Source organism: Nematolebias whitei, chromosome 1, assembly GCF_014905685.2.
Source record: "Nematolebias whitei isolate Nwh7 chromosome 1, NemWhi1, whole genome shotgun sequence".
Classification (NCBI taxonomy): Eukaryota; Metazoa; Chordata; class Actinopteri; order Cyprinodontiformes; family Rivulidae; genus Nematolebias; species Nematolebias whitei.
This window is the reverse complement of record NC_056498.1, coordinates 5,343,821-5,367,090: the sequence shown is the minus strand read 5'-3', so window position 1 is coordinate 5,367,090 and position 23,270 is coordinate 5,343,821. Positions and strand designations below refer to the sequence as shown.

General features: G+C 43.1%; 1 protein-coding gene across 1 annotated transcript in view; it reads right to left on the bottom strand.

The window, feature by feature from the left end:
• Positions 1-23,270, bottom strand: part of pde5ab (phosphodiesterase 5A, cGMP-specific, b) — a 271,503-nt gene that overhangs the window by 44,419 nt on the left and 203,814 nt on the right. Inside the window, exon 12 of the mRNA XM_037681538.1 lies at positions 19,103-19,249. Coding sequence (XP_037537466.1) covers positions 19,103-19,249 — 147 coding nt within the window. The remainder of the gene's footprint in view (positions 1-19,102; positions 19,250-23,270) is intronic.

Genomic DNA, 23,270 nt, shown 5'->3' with positions numbered 1-23,270 from the left:
GGGGTGAGGGCCACTGGCCGATAGTCATTCAGACCAGTCACTGTAGAGCTTTTTGGGACTGGGATGATGGTGGCAGTCTTCAGGCAGGTGGGAACTGTCTCCAGGGTAAGTGAGGTGTTAAAGATGTCTGCCAGCACCTCACAGAGCTGATCAGCACATTCCTTCAACACTTTTCCGGGGATGTTGTCTGGGCCAGTTGCTTTGTGCGGATTAATCCTCCTGAAGGTACTCCTTACTTCTGCTGAGGTCACGCTGAGATGCTCTTCATCCGGTGGTGAGGTGAGTCTGGTGCTGGGTGGTCTGTTCGGGTCTTCAAAGCGTGCATAGAACTTGTTGAGGGCATCAGGCAGAGATGGGTCTTTGGGGCATTGTTCACTCCTTCCTTTATAATCTGTTATGCACTTAATGCCCCTCCACATGCTCCGAGGGTCTTGTGAGATGAATTGACCCTCGATCCTCTTTGCATATGTGGCCTTGGCCCTCTTAATACCAGCAACCAGCTCTTTTCTTGTCCTACTCAGCTCCTCTGAGTTTCCAGACCTGAAGGCAGTGTTCCTGGCTTCCAGCAGGGTACACACCTCTGCATTCAGCCAAGGTTTTCTGTTTGGGTAGCTTTTAACATTTCTGATAGTGGAGACGGTGTCAGTACATGTACTAATGTAACCCAGAACTGAGGATGTGTATTGGTCAAGATCAAGCGAACCTCCATTTTCAGCAGCTTCTCTGAAAACCTGCCAGTCTGTTCCGTCAAAACAATCTCTCAGTATGGGGCCACTGTCCTGGATCCAGCATTTAACTTTCTTTTATACCGGTCTGGAGCGTCTCAGTGGGGGCATGTAAGTAGGAGCCAGGAAGATTGAGATGTGGTCTGACAGTCCTAGGTAGGGGCGGGGTTCGGCTTTGTATGCATCTTTTACGTTTGTGTAAACACGGTCCAGCGTGTGGTCTCCACGTGTCGGAATCACCACATGTTGATTAAAGCTTGGGAGACAGTCCTTTAGATTCACGTGGTTAAAGTCTCTGGCTACAATGTAAAGAGCCTCGGGGTGTTTGCTCTGCAGCGAGCTGATGATATCATGAAGCTCCTGTAGTGTTTCATTAGCATTAGCGTCCGGAGGAACGTAAACGACTGTGATGAAAGTCACCGTGAACTCTCGGGGTAGATAATGTGGCCGACATTTCACTGTTATTTGCTCCAAAGCCTTCGAGCATGAGTTATTTACAACAGTACAGTTCGTGCACCAACTTTTACTCACGTAAATGCATACTCCGCCTCCCCATGATTTCCCTGTTAGCTCGCTGCAGCGGTTCGCTCGAAAAAAAAGTCTGTCATCCAGCTGGAAGACTGTGTCTGGCGTTTCGCTTGTAATCCACGTTTCCGTGAGGCAAAGCACTGCACACTTCTTCATCTCTTCTGAGGCGCCCGCTCTCAGACGAAGTAAATCCATCTTGTTGTCCAATGAGCGGACATTCGACAGAAAGAGAGACGGCATGGGGAGTTTAACGGCTTTAGCGTTAGCTCGTAGCCTCACCATAACCCCCGCCCGGCATCCTCTCCTCTTAAGCCGGGAGCAGCGCTTCCTCTTCTGCCCGCTGGAACGCCTCTGATGCAGCTTCCAGGTAGATGACTTTAAGATCTGCATTCTGCCGAGCGTAGTTTTGAGTTTGTTGCTGATTTCTGCTATATTTCGTGGCAAATCCGCTCCTATTCTCATCAGTTCGGTTCGGCTATAGTTCACACGCATAAATCGCGCGGAGTCAGGCACAGAGTCAGTATCAAAACTTCTAAAAACTGGGATGGTACCGGGAGCCTGTGAAGCTGCAACTGCTCTGAGCGCGGCCATCTTGAATCATCATCATCATCATCTTGAACAGCAGCACAAACATGAGCATGAGTCTGTTTGCACCGCAACACCCAGGAGAAATGCAGCTGATTTGACCACTGAAGTGCATTTATTAAGGAAAAATTCAACTGAGACACACCTTTGCTATAATGTGGAGTGACCAAATAATTGTTTTTATGTGGCTTTCTTGTTAAATTTCAAAGAAATGCAAAGCGAGTCATCCCTCTGCACGCTCCCACAGCCGCAACTCGATTTTTGAAATGCAGCTGTTTTGACCATTAAAGTGCATTTATTAAGGAAAAGTTAGATTGAGGCACACCTTTGATATAATTTTGAGCCATCAAATAATTGTTTTTAAATGTTAATCCTGTTCATTTCTTGTTCAAGTCCTCCCGTGCACGCTCCCGCGTCCACCATTTTGGCAGCCGATTGATTTTTGCCACAATACTGGCCCACGTTTCCAGGTTTCCAGGTTTCCAGGTCGTCAGCGGTGACATTTTTAGGTTAGAAGTAGGATTTTGAATTCAATCAAAGTCCAGAATTGAATTCAAAATCCTACTTCTAACTTACAAAGCTCTCAACAACCTAGCTCTATCTTATATCACAGATCTTATTGTTACATTTTTTCCTAACAGAGCACTTCACTTTCAGGCTGCAGGTTTACTTGTAGTTCCTGGAATTTACAAAAACAGAATGGGGGGCAGAGCTTTTAGTTATCAGGCTCCACTCTTGTGGAACCAACTTCCAGTTTCTGTCCGTGAGGCTGACACATTATCCAGTTTTAAAACTAGGCTTAAGACTCTCCTTTTTGCTAAATCCTATAGTTAGGGCCGGCTTGGGTTTCCTGAGCTGTCCCTTAGTTATGCTGCTATAGGCGTAGACTGCTGGAGGACAAACTGACCACACTTTTCACTCTGCTACTGTCTTTACTTACTCTGCTCAACATTTGTAATTATATTTTCCATCATTAACATGTGTGTTTTTGTCTTTCAGATATACCTGGACCTACCATTCTGTGTTCGTCTGTCTCTCCTTCCTGTCCTCTCAAACCAGCTGGTCAAAGCAGATGGCCGCTTGTCCTGAGCCTGGTTCTGCTGGAGGTTTCTTCCTTTTAAAAGGGAGTTTTTCCTTTCCATTGTTGCCACTGTGCTTGCTCATGATGGGAGACCGCAACGAAGCCAAGATTCAACTTGTCTGCTGATTCCTTAGATAGAGAACTTTACTAATTGGCTTTTATGTATGTGAATGTTCCTGTAAAGTGCCCTGAGACAACTTTGTTGTCATTTGGCGCTATATAAATAAACTGAATTGAATTGAATTTCTTAGGGGCAGCACGGTGGCACAACTGGTAGAGCTGCTGCCCCTCAGTGAGCAGTTCCCCGGTTCAAATCCCCATCCAGAAGCCTTTCTGGGTGGAGTTTGCTTGTTTTCTCCATGCATGAGTGGGCTTTCTCCAGGTACTCCAGTTTCCTCGCACAGACCAAAAAGATACATGTTAGGATGATTGGTAACTCTAAATTGTCCTTACGTGTGAGTGAGAGTGAACGTTTTTTTGTCTCGTTTGTCTCTATGTGTCCCTGTGATGGACTTGCGACCGGTCCAGGGTGTACCCTGCCCCTCGCACAGTGATTGCTGGACATGGGCACCGGTGACCCTCGTGACCCAAAAATGGAAGAAGCAGGTAAAAGATAATTGATGGATGGATGGATGAATTTATTAGTTCATATCTTAGATGTTATTATTGTTTTGTTTTTTTACATTTTATTGTTGGATGCAACTGGGAACCTGTGTACATAATTTCGTTCTACCACATGTACCACATGAGGTGCGAACAACAATAAAGAATCTCTGACTCTGACTCTCTGAAATGCAGCTGATTTGACGTTTACTCCTGGAGTTCCGGAGTGAGATGAAATTGGCTTGGTATGGAAAGCCAAGTGTCATTAATAGCCGCTTTTACCTATAAATGAGACACTTGGCTTGCCATAATGCTCAAGGGCCCTCTAGCGGCTGCAAATGGTAGAGTTTAATATTTTTCATGTCAGAATGAATGAAATCGTCAGATCTCAGCCAAAAATTGGGTTATAAATATGGTGAAAAATCATATATTTGTTGCTCCAGTGTACAAGTTGTAGGACTTGCAAATTTATGAAAAAAGGTGCTCCTTATATGGTAAAAAATACAGTAGTAAAGTTCTCTATCAAAGGAAGCCAGCAGACTCGTTGAATCTTCACTTCGTCACAGTCTCCCATCCTGTGCAAGCACAATGGCAACAGTGGAAAGGAAAAACTTCCTTTTAAAAGGAAGAAACCTCCAGCAGAACCAGGCTCAGGACAAGTGGTCATCTGCTTCGACCAGCCTAACATACATATTGTGGTCTGTCGGAGAACACCCACACATGCATGGAGAGAACATGCAAGCTCCACCCAGAAAGGCCCCTGGCCGGGATTTTAACAGGTGACCTTCTTGCTGAGTGGCGCCAGTTCTACCAACTGCTCACCCGTGCTGCTTTTATTTAACTAATTTCATTTTATTTATATGTCACAAGCTTATAATCAAAGTCATCTCAGAGCATTGTTAAAAAAAAAAAGGTCCAAATTACAAGTCCCATTTAAATATAAATACATTTCTTACTTGTTTCGCCAAAATTCTGCTACTGTCTATGGCAGGGCTATTCAACTAAATTACTCAGCGGGCCACAGTTACTGAAAGCCAAGACCTCAGGGGCTGAAAATCCAGAAGTTATATTCATGAAGTAAGTTTGTTTTACAGTTTTAAAGTCTAGTTTTATTTAAAAATGTACCCATTGTTTGGCCGAACTGAGCTCACCATGGGCCTGATTTGGCCCTCGGGCTGCCGGTTGAATAGCTCTGGTCTATGGGAAGTTTCTCTGGGTTTTTTTTGCTAATTTTATTGACATGTACAACTACCAAATGTCATCGCACACTATTCCTGATTAAGCTGAAGTTTTCATGGATAGTTTGCACATATTGATTTTCAACGCTGTGGGGAATGAATCAAATAAAAACTGTGACAAAAGAAAACAGAATAATGTGATTCAACTAGTGCAGATGCTATTCAATACCTTTTATTTTCAACTGATGCAGTAGGTACTTCAAGCTTTATGCATATTTTAACAAGAGTATAGCATACAACACATCATATGCACATTGAAAAACGTGTGAAAAAAATATGACCTGGCTTTAAAGCGCTTACTCTGGACACCCATAAATGAGTGTTTTCTGCTTCTTTTGAATGTGCTGCAGATCATGTTGATTATGTGCAGTAAGTTGAACTCATTTTTCCTGTGGCACCATAAGAACTCTAAACCATTATACAGCTAATCAGATTGTAGCTCATTTTCTCCACAGGGTTCATCATAATATGGTCTTAGAATAGAACAAGTGACTGACTGCACATGAAATGCTAATGAAATAATAAGATGTGGTGCAGGGCAGCTCCCAAGGTGGCCACTGTGTCAGCGTTTTAAAGAAATGTCAAACAGACAGTGCACCCTGCTGCAGGGCCCTTGTTTCCTCCGATCAAAACTTTTGTTTGTTAGTCTAAATCTAAAAAAGTTAAATCTGGTCCTCTGGACATTCAAAAAAAAAAAAAGCAAAAAAAAAAAAAGTAGAAACATTTTGTCTTCCATCCGAAAGACTTCCTCAGTCGGAGGTGCTGTATTCAGCTCAGTCTTGTAAACAAAAACTTACAACGTGTCTAGATCAGACCACACTTCAGCAAGTGATTGACTGTACAGATCAGGCATGCTTAGCACAGCATGTCAAGTCCAAGACTTGACAACAAAACAAGTTTAACTTACTAATAACTCATCAACATCATCACAATTCGAATAACAACACATTCAGTGTAAGACAACACTCCAGTAGTCAATTACATGCCAGGGAGACAGAAAAGTGGGTGAAGAATTTATCTGACAGACAGCTCTCCCAGCCGGAGACAGAGATTCTTGCCAGGGGACTGAACTTTGCGGTTGCACCAAGTAGAATTCCTCTGGTGGAGATGATCACAGCCACAGAATCAGCCATCCGCAACAACAAAATTAAAGAGGGTGAAGCAGAACAACTCAGAATCAAAGTTTCAGCCTGCCTCAGCAATGCCAAACCACCACCTTCCAACATCAGTAGAGAGGAGAGGGATGCACTCACCACTCTTAGCAAAGACAAAAACATCATCATTCTCCCAGCACAAAGGAAGGTGCACAGTGATTTTGAGCCAGAAAGACTATAATGAGAAAGTTATGACACTCCTTAGTGACTTAAACACTTATGAACCTAAATCAAAATTATTCTCTGATATAATTACCTCAAACTCTCACAACCCACGTGTCCTCTTCTCCACCCTAAACTCTGTTCTCCACCTCACTGAACCATCACCTCTGGAAGCCTCGACTGAGCTGTGCGACAACTTCTTAAATTTCTTTTTGGATAAAATTGCAACCACCCGGGCTCTCATTTCCCCTCCAACTCATGACCCATCCATCCCACCTCAATCTGTAGCTCCTTTTGACCATTTTGAACCCATCACTCTATCTTCTCAAGAGCAGGTCATGTGCAACTTGAAACCTTCTGGTTCCCCCTTTGATGTGGTCCCCCCTCGACTACTAAAGGAGGTTTTTCCTACTCTAGGTCCGTCCATTCTTGATATAGTAAACAGTAGTTTATCCACTGGTGTGGTGCCAAAATCCTTTAAACATGCTGCTGTCCAGCCTCTCCTGAAAAAAAACCAAACCTTAACCCCTCTGTCGTTTCCAACTTCCGGCCTGTCTCCAAACTCCCATTTATTTCTAAAGTACTGGAGAAAATAGTCGAGTCCCAGTTGAAGTGCTTCCTGGAGGATCATGCCATCTTAGAGCTTTTCCAATCTGGCTTTAAACCTCTCCACAGTACTGAAACCGCCCTGCAGAAGGTCTTTAACGACATCTTCAGATTCACAGATACCGGTGATTCTGTGCTGCTTGTCCTGTTGGACCTCACAGCCGCCTTTGACACCATCGACCATGAGATCCTCATTGCTAGGTTGGAGCAGTGGGTGGGCGTCACAGGATCAGCCCTCAATTGGTTCAGATCTTATCTCACTGACAGATCCTTTTGTGTCTCCATCAAGGATTTTAGTTCCGCAGAGGCAGAGCTTAAATGGGGGTTCCGCAGGGGTCCATACTGGGTCCCCTCCTATTCTCTTTATACCTGCTGCCGCTTGGTGCTATTTTCCGGAAACACAACATGCCCTTCCACTTCTATGCCGATGACTGTCAAATTTACTTCCCCCAAGACACAATGGTACATGCTCTATTCAACCGCTGCTCAACTGCCTGGCTGACATCAGGGACTGGATGGCTTTCAATTGCTTAAATTTCAATGAAAAGAAGTCTGAAGTCATGTTGTTCCCTCCCAACGACACAATCACAAACCACGGCATCGACCTTTCCGCTCTAACCCTGTCAGAAAAACAAAGAGTCACTTATCTGGGCGTGATAATGGACCCTTCCCTGAAACTTAACAATCATGTAAACATGATTGTTAAATCATGTTTCTTCCAACTGAGGCGGCTGTCTAAACTGAAGCCCATATTGTCCAAAAAGAACCTGGAGACAGTAATACATGCATTCATTACATCTAGGCTTGATTACTGCAATTTGCTCCTGTTTGGTATCAGTCAGACCTCCATTGCACGACTACAACTGGTCCAGAATGCAGCAGCCCGATTTTTAACCAGTACAGGCAAAAGAGAGCACATTACACCAGTTTTGGCCTCACTGCACTGGTTACCAGTTCACTTTCGAATCTAGTTCAAAATACTCATGTATGTCTACAAATCACTGAACAGTGTTGCCCCCCCCCCCCCCCCCCCCATCTCTCTGATCTGCTACAACCGTATGTCCCACCACGCTCCCTGAGGTCAGTGGACCAGTTGCTCCTCACAGTTCCAGGCACTCGTCTTAAGCGCAGAGGTGACAGGGCCCCTCCCTCTCGGTTTTCAAGTCCCCTTTAAAAACTCACTACTATTCAATAGCTTTCAACACAAGATGATCTGTGTTTTGATCCTGTATGCTCTACACTGGTTTGTCGTCATGATCTGCATCATTATTTTTTTTGGTCTATATTCTGATTTACCTCATTTTGTATTTTGCTTTGTGTGTTACCTGTTGTTTTGTCTGTAAAGCACTTCGGTTGGCCTTGTTGCTGTTTTAAGTGCTTTATAAATAAAGTGGTATGGTATGGTATGGTAAACACTTATGAACCTCTGAAAATAGATCCAGGAAGTGGTTACAAGAAGAAGTTGATAGATTGCCTGAAAATTTTGGAACAGGACAAAGCTATTGGCAGTTTTCTGTACCACAGACTGTACCCAGGGGAGGCCACACCTAGTCTGTATGGTTTACCTAAAATCCACAAACAAGGTGTACCTTTAAGACCAATTGTTAGCATGATTAACTCTGCCACTTACAACGTTTCCAAATATCTGGCGTCTGTACTCATCCCTTTAGTTGGCAGCTCAGAACACCACATACAGAACACCATGGACTTTGTGGACAAGGTGAGGGATGTCATCATGGAGACTGATGAAACAATGGTCTCTTTTGATGTCACATCACTCTTTACGTGCATTCCTGTTGATGATGCAGTAGAGGTGGTCAGTTTAAGATTAAAATCAGACACCACTCTGAGCAGCAGGACCACGCTTTCCACAGAACAACTGTGTCAACTCTTGAAACTGTGCCTGCAGTCAACCTACTTCACATATGGGGAGCAATATTATAGGCAGAAACATGGGTGTGCTATGGGGTCTCCAGTTTCTCCTATTGTTGCCCATCTGTACATGGAGGAGGTAGAAAAGAGAGCTATGACGTCATTTTCAGGGGCACCACTGAGTCATTGGTTCAGGTATGTTGATGACACCTGGGTTAAAATTAAATCCCAGGAAGTCCAACTGACCGCATCAACTCTGTGGATAAATACATCAAGTTCACACGAGATGATGTAAAAAATTGCAGGTTGGCTTTCTTGGACTGTGAGGTCTCAAGACTCTGATAGAGGACATTTGCAGACTGAGGTGTACCGCAAACCCACCCACACAGACCAGTATTTGCAGTTTGACTCCCATCACCCTTTGGAGCACAAGTTAGGAGTCATCAGAACTCTGTACCACAGAGCAGACAGCATCCCCACTAACTCAGGAGCCAGGCAGAAGGAGAAATCCCACACAAGACAGGCTCTAGAGCAATGTGGATATCCTAACTGGGTCTTCCTGAAAGCAGAGAAGAAACCCAAACAGGACTCCAGTCAGCCAACAGGTGAAAAGGGGGAACCCAGACCCAGACCAGTGGTCATTCCATATGTTGAGGGAGTATCAGATAAACCGAGATGTTTATTTTCTAAACACAACGTCCCAGTGGCTTTTAAACCCCAAAATACATTACGACAAAGACTTGTTTATCCCAAAGATCTAGTCCCCTGACATAAACAGAGCAATATTGTGTATGCTGTTCAGTGTCAGGAGGGCTGTGATCAGTCTTACATCGGGGAAACTAAACAGCCACTGGCCAAAAGGATGGTCTAGCACACACTCATCTCCAGGCCAGCGGTCACTCTTTCAGGGATGAAGATGTTCACATCATGGATAGAGAGGAACGATGGTTTGAGAGAGGAGTAAAGGAGGCCATCTTTGTGAAATCATCCATCATTAAACAGGGGTGGAGGCCTCCGTGTTCAACTGTCCCCCTCTTACAATGCTGTTATTGCTAGTATCACTCAGCCTCCTGTGAATAGTAAACAGCCATCAGTGTGCTAATGATCCATCGTTAGGCTGATGGTTCTTCTTGACCATGTGAGCAGCTGGTTTTGGTTGTCAGCAGCAAACTGGTTGATCCATTCTGAGAAGGTGCTATTTATAAGACTGAGCTGAATACAGCACCTCAGACTGAGGAAGTCTTTCGGATGGAAGATGAAACGTTTCTACTTTTTTTTTTTATTTTGCTTTGTTTTGTTTTTTGAATGTCCAGAGGACCAGATTTAACTTTTTTAGATTTTTCTACCTGGATTATTGAGCATGCATCAGGATATTTTGTTTGTTAGGCCTTGGTCCGCATACACTTCAGAGGTTGACCACCAACATATAGCGGGCTCTTTATGGTAGATGGTAAATGGACTGTACTTATATAGCGCCTTTCTATCTTATCGAGATACTCAAAGCGCTTTACAACACAATCTATGCCTCATTTACCCACTCATACAGCACTCTACTAGATCTCTACAAAGAGTAATTGAACAAATCATTCTAAAGAGACTAATCAGTGTTTTATCACATTCATACACCAATGGGAAACACATCGGAGGCATCGAGGGTTTCAGTGTCTTGCCCTGAGACACTTCGGCATGTGACTGCTGGTGGATTCGAACCCCCAACTCTTGCATTGGAGGACGACTGTTCTAATCACTCAGCCACAACCGCCCATGAGAAGAGAGTGGCAGCTGAACTCACATTAGTGGGATGTTGGTGCCAAGACAAGACTGGATGTGGGGAGCCTGAGTTCTGACAGACAACTGTATAAGATGGGGAGTGTGAGCGAAATTACATGGCTGTATGTATGTGTGTACCTTGTTTGTCTTGATGAGCCAGGATCACATAAAGGCCGAAGCCTGATCATATAACGTCACTAGTGTTGATTAGCCTATGGTGAAGTTAGCCTACAGCCTTAGTAAAGAGCAAAAGATGGAGTCTGACCTTTTGAAATCGTCTTGGTGTTTTTTCAGCCACCTGCTGTGGAAACACCACAAAAACTTACCTTTTGTGTTTTGAACTACCTCTTGTGAGTGCTGGAACACTTCCTGGTGTCAGGAACTAGGTTTTTGGATTCAAAATAGTCAGACACAAGATTAAAAAATGAAACAGTTTAATTTATTATTGCAGCTGCAGCAAGGGAGAGAATCCAGTAGAGGTGACATGTCTTCACAGGCAAGTGGAGAGAGAGTCACCTGTCAAAGTCTGCAGGGACGAAGTCACCGGCAGTGGAGCAGGGCAGCTGAAGAGGAGTACTGCAACAACATGGTTTAAGGGGGAAAATTCCAAGAGCGGGGTCCGAGAGACAAAGCAGGGTCAAGTACAGGTGGTCCGAGTTCCAATAAAGTCCAAAGGGGAATCCGTGAGACTTCGTTGTTTGGTCAGAAGAGGATGTCATTATGGTGATCAGAGAGGCAGAGCAGAACCAGATGAGGAGCAGACAAAAATGGGAAACCCAGAAGGCAAGCTGTGAGGTCGAAAATCCAATAGCAAGTCTTGAGGTTCAGGCATGAAACAAGAAAATTATAATGGCTGGAAAATCAGGGATCATGGGATGTGTAATAATCTGACAAAGGGCAAGTGAAAGCGGAGCTCTTAAATAAGACCAAGAACAGGTGCAGTGAATCAGGGCTGATGAGCTGAAAGTTCAGAAGGGGGCGTGGCTGAATGACAGAGCAGAAAATATGACATGAAGAGGCAGGGGAAACAGCATGATGACAAAGAGGAGCAGAAACATGACATGAGGGGCTGTGAGCGAGTCAGGGGACAGAGGAAGTGATAAAGGCATAAAGGGGCAGAGACTTGAGCAGATGGGAGGCAGGCAGAGACCGCTGATCTTGACACCTGGAGTGCCTGGAACACCTAAATCTCATTCTCTCTACCTGTAGGATAAGGCTGGACATTACGGCTTCATCATCCAACTCTGGTCCTACCTGTCGCTCTCCTTCAAACATCCTCTTACCTTTTGGAGCTCTACTATTACTGTCTGGAACCTGGACCCCCCATGCTTCCTTCTCTGAACTTGGAAAAAAAGAAACCACACAGGAAGCAAAGTCTGCTTCTACCTGTGAACAAAATACTTTTTGTATCCTGAGTCAGCTTGTTTTTGGTTCTTGGAACACTAAACTCCATCTAAAACCATGCTGTTATTCAGCAAAAATGACAGAACGCTCATGCAAAGACTTACGGTTGTAGAGATTATCAGAAACTGAGAAGATTCACCATACTCTTGTTACTCAGAACAACAAAATTGATCAACATGATGTAGCCTTACAAAATATTCTGGCCCAGCAACAATCCGCAACCGCAAACATAGAAGAATTAGGAGGAATGATGTATGTACTAAAACAGCTAGCCACTTTTTTGTTTTTTTGTTCTAGAATTGCGCTGCTCAAGGTGGCTGCATGTTGGAGCAGCTCTGTTACTTTCATTCTGAGATTTTGCTTTTGGAAACTTTAATTCCTCTTTTTCTGGATGTAAATCACATTGTTTTGGATGATTGTTTCCTCTGGTATCAGATGCTGTGCAGCTGAAAGGATTTTTACTTAAACTTTTTTTAGTTTTGGACATTTGTTATGATGCGTAACCATGGCAACAAGGCAGTTTTCTACAACCAACAGCAGCTGATTAACATCTCAAAAGCTCAAATAATATCTCAACTATAGCCTCAAATCTCAAATGAGTTGAAAAGGATGTTCAGTGGACGCATTCTCATCTACCTGCCGGCTGTGCTCAAGTGCTTGACCACTGAGATCCTGGAACTAGCAGGAAACACGGCTCAGGACAGCGGAAGAACAGGATCATCCCTCGGCACCTACAGTTGGCTGTCCACAGCGACGAGAAACTCGGCAGGCTGCTGGGAGGAGTGGCCATCGCTCTGGGAGGAGTTCTGCCCAGCATTCGGGCGGTCCTACAGCCCGAGGGAACCGAGAGGCCAGTCGAATCTGGGTGGACGGATCGGACGGCATCTGCAGCCAGTTTCTTAGGATCCACTGTGGGATGGACCTTTACAAGAGATCCTTCCTGTCTACAGCCATCAGTATCTATGACATCTCTCAATGAAATGAGGATAACGAGTTACAACAACAAATAATTTCCCTTTGGGATTAATAAAGTATTTGTGTATTGTATTGTATTGTTTTACCCTTAATTCCAGAAAATGTGTCTAAATCCTACTCCGAGGTGGTTTTTCTCCTACAACATCCGCGGTTGTGGCCATCCTGGCCACTGTACCCTCAACTGAGCCGCTAAGAGATTTAACTGCTTATCTGCTGGACTGTTATGATCCCACTTATTTTGTTGGTTTTTACTCTTCAGATTGTGCCAAGATTTCATTATCAGTGTCCTTAAAGTACAAGACTTTAGGGGTTGAAGCATATCTGAGTTTGCATCCTCTTGAGTAATTATCTTACCTTGAAACATTTCAGCACAAAAAAAAAAAAACTGTCCAGATGACCTGACTGAAAAATGTTGAATTGTATACCTGGATAATTGAGCATGGACTTTGTTATCTTACCTTGACTTTTTGGATGAATTTAAAGTTTTAGTTTAATAATTTTTGGAACCAAGAGGAGGATGCCAAAAGGATCTTGTCACTGCACCAGGTTAAACAGTCTGTGGCTGAGCACTCAATCACATTTTGGGTCTTTGCAGCGGAGATGGGTTGGGGTAATAAAGCTCTTAAAGGAGGTTTTATCCACTCATTATCAGAACATCTCAAGGACAAACTGGTCACTAAAGAGGAACCCGAGACATTTCATGATGCTATTAAATTTGTGGTTTAAACTGATTAACTGTTTCCAAAAAAGATAGAAGGAAAAGAACTACAAATCCCATTAGATATCCTCTTCTGGGTTTTGTCCTTTCCCAGTTTATTTGGCAATCCAATCTACCTCATTACCAAACTTAGAACCAGAACTAGAGCCATGCAGTTGGGAAGTATCCATCTGCCATAAAAGGAGTGACATTGATGTTTGTCGACCACAGAGTGTTGTGGTAAACATTGCCATTTCATTGTCAACTGCCCATCACTACTAAAAGCCAGAGCTCATCAGTAAGACAGGATATACTGGTGGATAAGGCTGAAAACTGTCCTGGTCTACATTTTTTGTTACCTATGATTATTTGCACTAACTACATTAATCTTCCTATTCAGTCCCTGGTTGATTCTGGAACTGAGCAGAACTTAATCAGACAGGATATAACAAACAGCTCCACCTACTCATCACTCCTCTCTAGTTCCCTCTTTCAGTCACTGCTCTCACCAGAGAAAAAAATCACAATGATCTCCGACAAGATCAAAAGAATCTGCTTCATCATCCCAGGCAATCTCCATGAGTGGAGTGAGTTGTTTGCATTTTCAGGACCCACTTCTCACGTAGTGTTAGGAAATTGGCTTCTCAAACACCAATTATCACTTGGGTTGAAAGGATAGAAACCCAGAGTCCTTTGTGCAGGGCTATTCAACTGGTGGCCTGCAGACGACTTCAATCTGGCCCACTTCATTAAAAAATAAAAATAAAAAAAATTGTGTGGGGGGGTCTGGGTTCTGTTTATTGCATTTGTTATTCAATGCAATAAAATTAACTAATTTAAAAGGTAACAGATCATTGTAAACTTTGATTTATTTACATAATGATTTTAATCACTGGATGTCCAGTCCCCGAGCTGTTGGCTTTCAGAAACTGTGGCCCCCTGAGCAGTTTTGTTGAACATCCCTGTGTTAGTGTTTAGCCGAGTATCTTCATTCTGTGGTTTCTAGTTAACCTAGAGACTTGGTACAGACTTAAGACTGACCTCTCCAAGGTCCCATTCATATTTCATGATTTGGCCTCAGCTTTCAATAAACAGGAGGCTCTCTCTTTGCATCCCCACTGTCTCCGACTGCGCTATTGATCTCGTACCTGGAGCTCTACTTTCTTTCAGCCAGTTATATAAATTATCTGGCCCTGAAAGAAACAATGAGTAATTAAAGCTGCAAGCAGCATTGAAGGCCCTCGCAGCAAAGCGCCACTACGGCCTTACGGAGACCGCGGGAGCTCCAGCAACTCTGTCCAGTTACCATCGCGAATGCCCACACTCTCGTCCCACGCCCTTTCACCGGAGTGCGCATTCGCCGAACCTTCGACATCAGCCACGACCGCGGGCGCTCCTGCAAAGCATCCCAGTTTCAATTGTGAATGCTCTCATGCCATTCCCGCGCGCGTCCACCAGGGTGCGCATATGCCTAAACTTTGCAATCGCCTTCCGCCCATATCAGTATGAGAGGGTGCACACTTGAGTCATATGTTAAACAACAATATCAATGTGTTTAGACGTGCTCAACGATTATGCACCAAAAATCTGGTTCCGATCGGATGATAATTCACTGAGATATAACTGTCGGAATAATGTAGGGGGCACACTTGAGTCAAATGTTAAACAACAATACCAATGTGTCCATAAGTGCTCACTGATCACACACAATAAATCTGGAACATATTGGATGATATTTCACTGAGATATAACTGTTGGAATAATCTAGGGGGCGCATAGAGTCAAACGTTAAACAACCATACCAATGTATCTAGAAGTGCTCACTAATGACGCACCATAAATTTGGTTTAGATCAGATGATACATCACTAAGATATAACTTGTAGTATATTCTAGGGGGTGCTCAGGAGTCAAATGTTAAACAGCAATCCCAATGTGTGCAGAATGATTCACTGATCATGGACAATAAATCTGGTACAGATCGGATGATACATAACTGAGGTATTACTGTTTGAATAATGTAGGGGGCGCAATGGAGTAAAATGTTGAAGAACACTACCAATGTGTCTAGAAGTGCTAACTGATCATCCACAATAAATCTGGTACCTATTGGATGATATTTCACAGAGATATAACTGATTAAATAATCTAGGGGGCACACTTGAGTCATATGTTAAACCACGACATCAATGTGTCTAGACGTGCGCAACGATTATGCACCAAAAATGTGGTCCCAATCGGAAAATGTAAAACTGAGCTATAACTGTTGGAATATTGTAGGGGGCGCACTTGAGTCAAATGTTAAAAAACAATTCCAATGTGTCTATCAGTACTCACTAATCATGCATAATAAATCTTGTACAGATTGGATGATATTTCACTGAGATATAACAGTTAGAATAATGTAGGGGCGCACTAGAGTCAAAAGTTAAAAAACAATACCAATGTGTCCATAAGTGCTCACTAGTGACGCACCAAAAATCTGGTGCAGATCGAAAGATATATCACTGAGATAAATAGACTTCCTGTTTTGAGGGGGTGGAGCTTTGATGACGTCAAAATATGACGACAGTGGATCGTCGGGTATCCCACAGGGATGAGTCATGCCAAGTTTGGTGCATTTTGGTCTTTCAACGTGAAAGTTATAGTGTTTGGAAATTTTATGGCGTGAAGCATAAATTTCAGGTCTGGCCCCGCCCCTTCAGCATGCTCCGAAACGAACCGTTTTGATAAATTTGTGTCCCCTATGCCTTTTGACCAAAATGGCCAAGTTTGAAACTGGTTGAGCGAAATCCCGAGGAGGAGTTCATTTAAATGCGGAGGCTGTAAACCGCCAAAAAGGTATGAAAATTGGGCCGGCATTCCAAAATGGCCACTTTCCTGTTTATCGGACAACGTTGGTGCCTGAGGGTTTTCTGTGCATCTTGGGTAATTGGACAAGTGTACCAAATTTCATGTTTCTACGAAAAACTAAGGTTAATGCGTAGGGTATTTTGAAAATATCTAGGTGGCGCTCTTGAGCTGTTTCTGTTGCTATTTTTGCCACACCCTTAAAATACATAATTTTTCACCAGTCCTGATGCATCCGCCAAATTTGGTGACTTTTGGGATATGTAAAAAAATTGCAGCTCGGGCCTGAACAGAGCGATTACAATAGGCCTTCGTAGCGCTTCGCTGCTCGGGCCTAAAAAAATTGCAACTCGGGCCTGAACAGAGCGATTACAATAGGCCTTCGCAGCGCTTAGCTGCTCGGGCCTAAATATATTGAGAAAGCTGTAGCCTCAGGAATCATTCATCTTTCTACATTCCCACTGGGGGACAGGCATCTTCTTTGTAAAGAAAAAAGACAAGAGTTTGCGCCCCTGTATTGATTTCAGGGTCTTAATCAACAACTGTCAGATTACCACACTCTCGATAAATAACACTGAACTGACAATAACATTGCACCAAGTCACATCTGTGACAACTAATATGATTAATATTAATATTAGCTTGTTACTGCTAGTATGTTTATTATTTATTGCTGTTGGACTATGTAGGCTGTATCTATGCTGATACGTACTAGGCTATATCATGTATGATACAGCATCTATGTATCTACCTTACCATCATAATTCGATCTCAATGTCACTACCTGTGGAATAACCTGTCCCACAACCTGTGTAGTATATGTTAATTATGGGCAATATATATTGCGTCAGTGGATGCCAAGAGCCGCATGGAACTGACCTGGAACCGGACCTCCAGACTCTTCTGTGAACCTGAGTGCTGCTCGCTGACCAATGAGGCCTTCCGAGATGGGAGGCGTCACCTGGAGGTCCGGTGTTCTCTCCAGAGTCCACCGGGACTTCCACAATCTGGATTTGGACTCGATCTCAACCACCGTGCGGTCTCGTGCTGGCCATCCAAAGGTCCGGCTCCCTCCAAAAGTGTTTTGGTGTTCAAGAGCTGCAAAGCGCCAAACAGAACCAGACCTCCAGACTCATCAGTGAATCTGAGGGCTGCCCGCCATCCCACAAGGCCTTCCGAGTGGGAGGTGTCGTCCGGATGTCTGGCGTTCTCTCCGAAGTCCACAGGGACTTCTCACATCAAGATTTGGACTCGATCGGGACCACTGTGTGGTCTCGTGCTGGTCATCCGAAGGTTTAGTTCTCTCTAAAAGCATTTTGATGCTCAAGGGCTGCAGAGAGCCCACCAGAACCAGACCTCCAGACTCATCACTGAATCTGAGTGCTACCTGCTGGCCCACGAGGCCTTCCGAGCAGGGGGGCGCCTGCCCGGAGGTCCAGTGTGCCCTCCAGAGGCCACCGGGATTTCCCCCATCTTGAGAGGGTTGACCAGAACCGGACCCGAACCAGACCAGAACCGGACCAGAGCCGGACCAGAACCAGACCAGAACCGGACCAGAACCGGCAGGGTAGGTCTGCCAAATTGGAACCGAGCCGCTGTATTCTGCAGAGCTGATGAGTAAAATTTTGCATTAATGTACATTACATATACGTATGCTGTTAAAATTACATAGGTTTAAGAGTTTAGAACTTTGCAAGTAGGGCTGGGCAATATCTCGATATTTTAAAAATATAGAGATAATTTCATTTGCGACATAAGATGAGACTATAGCGATATAAACAATATAGTGTTGTAAGTGAAAATCCACCTGCCGTCTTCTCTTCTCCCACGATTTCTCCCATTGTTGTCTGCACCTCATCTGTGTTCTTTGTTTAAAAAATGACTCCTTGTGACTCAGTAAGACTAACCTGTATAAATAAAGGTTGAATGAATTAAACACCTGTGGGATTAGCCTGGGCATGCTGCTTGTTCCAGAACAGGCATACTGGCTGACTTGCAACAAATGTTGGTTAAAGAACAGGATGTCATCCTACAGCGTTATGTGACCAAGCTGATGAGCAGCATGAGGACGAAGAGCCAGGTTGTTGTGACTGTATATGGTTCTTCCACATGCTACTGAGGCCCCAGAGTATTAAATAAATAAATTGTTAAATTGCCAATTTATCATGTTTGTTCAAACTTGACTTATCCCATCCAATAAAAACACTAAAGAGTCAATCGCACAAAAAAGTTGTTGGACTTTGACAGATGTTTCTTATGGGCACAACCCACATATTCAACTCTGCTGCTCAACCCATAAAGGAATTATCCTAATAAATGTGGCACCATTAATAAATGAATTAAACCAGCTTACCAATGGTATAATATTATTTCCAAGACACATTGCTGCAACACAGGAATAACTGACAACACAGAAATTTCCTTACCTCCAGACTCTTCTGTGAATCTGTGAATCTGAGTGCTGCCCACTAGGGCAGGGCTAGGTAACCTACTGGACTACATTTTAAAATAAAAATAAGTGAAACTGGACCAGTTGTATTGTTTCATTACTGTATTCTTATTGGTGTGGTTAGGCCTGGACCTTTAGGGCTGTAGACCCACACATTTCTTGAATACAGTTGTTTTAAAACAAAAGATGTAAAACTGCAGTTCTTTTCAAATCAGGCATTTAGCTCTTAAGATGTTGTGATAATTTACTCTGTTGGCCTGAAAACAAAAGCAGATTATGTTGTGCTTTCTTTGCGCTTCAATCAAGCAGTACACCTGCATTAAGAGCACACAAACAGGCTGAGAACATTTCACGAGTTTTATAAAAAGACACATTTAGGTGTTAACAATCCATTCAGCCCTTACCGTGTACTTCATCTGAAAGTTCTGGATCAGATTGAGGTCAACAAACATGCGTATGGTAGCAAGTGTGGTTTCAGTGTCCGATAGGTCAAAGTCGCTAAAGCTGAAATCCACCAGATGCAGTGACTGCGCCGATGGAACTGTGGCAACCTTCAAACACAAACACACATACATCAAGAAGATCAAAATACAACAACACAAAGTTAAATAGCATCTGTGCATTATTGAATTGACTGGTATAATACAGGGGTGCCCACACTTTTTCAGCAAGCAAGCTCCTTTTATAATATTGGTTAAAATATTGGTTATTCAGGTCTCTCTTGTAAATGAGTCCCTGAGGCTCAATGGGACTAACCTGTATAAATAAAGGTTGAATGAAAACAAAAGATCAAGTCAAAGTGATCTACCTACTGTAAGACCCCGTTTACACGAGAACTACCTCTGGAAACATTAATGTTTTTTCAGTGTTTATTGGGGAGTAATAAACAAAAAATTAGCTGGTTTGAATGGAAACATTGTAGTCTCCATGTCAGTCGGGTTGCCAGATAAGAAACAAACTATAGTACTGTGGCTTTAAAATGATAGTATTGTAGTATGACATATGCAGGATATATTCATACATTTAAGACGGGTTCTTCATTTTTCTGACTGTGTAAATGTCGTGCATTGAATTTAACAGAAATGTAACGAGAGACGTTATTTATCTTTGACCCATCAAAATGAATGCGGTCATTTATTTGCAGAATCAAAGTTTAACATCAAACATTTACATTAATTTGGCAAAATATGAAAACAATAACATGGCTAGTTTCACAGGAAGTGGGACAATACGGAGATTATCCTCACTTTCAGCAGAACAGCAGACATCAATCACACGGCGGTGATTGAGAACTTTGCTTCAGACATTTCTAAAATATCTGTAATGATTTTAGGAGAAGGGCAGCACGGTGGCGCAACTGGTAGAGCTGCTGCCTCTCAGCGAGCAGGTCCCTGGTTCAAACCCCGGTCCAGGGGCCTTTCTGGGTGGAGTTTGCATGTTCTCTCCGTGCATGCGTGGGTTTTCTCCGGGTGCTCCGGTTTCCTCCCACAGACCAAAAACATGCATGTTAGGCTGATTGGTAACTCTAAATTGTCCCTAGGTGTGAGTGAGAGAGTGAATGGTTGTTTGTCTCGTTTGTCTCTATGTGGCCCTGTGATGGACTTGCGACCCGTCCAGGGTGTACCCCGCCCCTCGCACAGTGATTGCTGGACATGGGCACCAGCGACCCCCGTGACCCAAACTGGAATAAACGGGTAAAGATAATGGATGGATGGATGGATTTTAGGAGAAAGGAGAGTTTGAAGATGGAAAATGGAGATTTATCTTACAGAGAGATGTGTGAGGGAATTTATCTGTTTGACCAGAAACGTGCACGCTCCTTCAGATCTCAGCTTGGTCACGGTACGCTTGGTCGAAATAGAACTTTTACCTGGTTGATGATAGGTCAGGTCGGCGTGAAGTCCTTCTTTTGACTCTTTCAGCGTCTCCGTTGAGAACAGCTAAAATACTTTTAGGAGTCGTGCGAGGTTATCCAAACAGAAGTTATAATTCCCAAAATCGTCTCTGCATCCTGGATTGCAAGAATTCTGAACTCCTTCAGAACTCTACTCGTCACATCTCATCCCTGAGAGAACTCTGAAGCTTCTCTATCCCGAGCTGTATCAGAGCTGCATCCGAGCATCAGAGCTGCGTTGAACTGGGAAGTTGCCACATTTAAATGGGTCGACTTCCGGTTCATTTGAGAGCTTTCTAATTGGTGGATGGACCAGAACAGAGGTGTGGTTTGTGATGTAAGATGTTATGAAAATTCAAGGATAGAGATTAAGTTTGTTTAAAACAGACAGAAAGATTATTGGAGAAAACCAGACTTCGTGGAGTCAAACTCTCCTGTATCTTCTGTAAAAGTTAAACATGACATTTCTTTTCAGTAAACTTTTAGTTGACCGAAACTCGAACTCTAACACACTTACAAATTTGCTCATTGAAGACAGAAAAATCAAGAAATGCCTATTACCCTGATTTCTTCTTTGAATGAGGAATAAAAATCATTACTTACTGTTTATGTAAATAAAAATGAGTAGTTCTCTTCAACCTGTAAACGTTGTTTGAACTAACACAATTTGATTATCAAAACATTTGTAAAATAGTAATGATCATAGAGAATTGTCATTTCTACTTGATTAATTCAAGAAAGAAAGTCTCAGGATGGGTCAAACTGTATTTCTGGATGCAGATCAATGAAATAACAGTTTCTGTCCCACAAGGTTCTTAAGGTCAAGTGTTTTGACCTTAGGCTTAGTTTGACATCAGGTTAGGTTCACTACAGTATTCTGACCTAAACTGTCATATGTCTTTTCGTCTTTTTAAAAAGGTTTTTCACACGGTGGCTCCTTTTGTGTCCCAAATTATAAATGGTAGCTTGGCAAGTGGACAGGTACCTGTGAGTTTTAAACATGCAGTTGTGACACCACTGATTAAAAAACCCGGTCTTGACTCTACAGACATGTCTAATTTTAGGCCTATTTCTAAACTGCCCTTTGTGTCGAAGTTCTTGGAGAAAATAGTTTACCGTCAGTTAACATCTTACTTAAATGACCACAACCTTCTTGAACTATTTCAATCTGGTTTTAAAACTCACCATGGTACTGAGTCGGCACTGTTGAAAGTTTTTAACGACATTCTCTTAGCCACAGACTCTGGTCACTGTGTAGTTTTGATGCTGCTGGACCTAACTGCTGCCTTCGACACAGTGGACCATCAGAACCTCCTGTCTCGTCTGGAGAACTGGGTGGGCATTCAGGGTCCTGCTCTACAGTGGTTTAGATCCTATTTAACTGAGAGAAGCTTTTGTGTGCGCTTTGGTTCTGTGGAGTCCTCTGTAGCACCTCTCATATGTGGAGTAACTCAGGGATCTGTACTTGGCTCCCTTCTGTTTCCCATTTATTTACTACCTCTGGGATATATTCTCCAGAAACATGGTATTTCTTTCCATTTTTACGCCGATGACAGCCAAATTTATGTTCCTTTGAAACAAGATAAACAGTACTCCTTGAACCAACTCCTGGAATGGCAGAAGTCAGAGCATGGATGTTACAGAACTTTTTACACTTTAATGAGAAAAAGACCGAGGTCTTGTGTTTTAAGCCCAGTGATGGTTCTAAAGTCCATGTTGATCTGGGTCCTTTAACCAAACATCTGACTGAGATAGCAACTAACCTGGGTGTGAGGCTGGACAATGATTTTAAACTGGATGCTCAGATTAAATCTGTGGTCAAGTCCAGCTTTTATCACCTGAGACAACTGGCCAAGGTGAAACCATTCCTGTCACAACACCATTTTGAGATTTTAATCCATGTTTCATTACAACTCATCTGGACTATTGCAATTCACTTAATATTGGTCTGAGCCAGTCATTACTGACTCAACTTCAGCTGGTTCAGAATGCTGCTGCTCATCTTTTAACTGGCACCAGAAAACGAGAGCACATCACCCCTGTATTAAAATTGTTACACTGGCTCCCAGTTTGTTTCCGGATTAATTTTAAGGTTATTTTGTTTGTATTTAAATGTCTTCATGGTCTCGCCCCACAGTATCTGTCTGACCTTCTCCAGCTGTACATTCCCTCATGCTGTCTTAGGTCAGCTGATCAGCTGCTGTTGGCCATACCAAAGTCCAACAGGAGGCTGAGAGGTGACGGAGCGTTCTCAGTCGCTGCCCCTAAACTGTGGAACGAGCTGCCTTTGCACGTCAGACGAGCTGACTCACTTCCTGTTTTTAAATCTGCTCTGAAGACTCTTTTTTTTTCTTTTTGGCTTTTAACTCAGCTTGAAATGTTGGCTTTACTGTTTTATGTTGTTTGTTTTATTGTTGTTACTGTTTGCTGTTTTATGATTTGGTAGTTCATTACTTTTATGGTATTTGTTGAGTTCATAGTTTTTATACTTGTATGTGTTAGTTTACAGCACTTTGGCCAACGGTGTTGTTTTAAAGTGTTTTATAAATAAAGTTGTATTGTATTGTATTGCACTATTCCTACTTGACATTTTTTCACTCATCGCAGGGCTTCATGATACGAATCTCCCGCGATAAACTGTAAACACAAATAGTGTCGACCTGAAGCTGTGTGTTAAA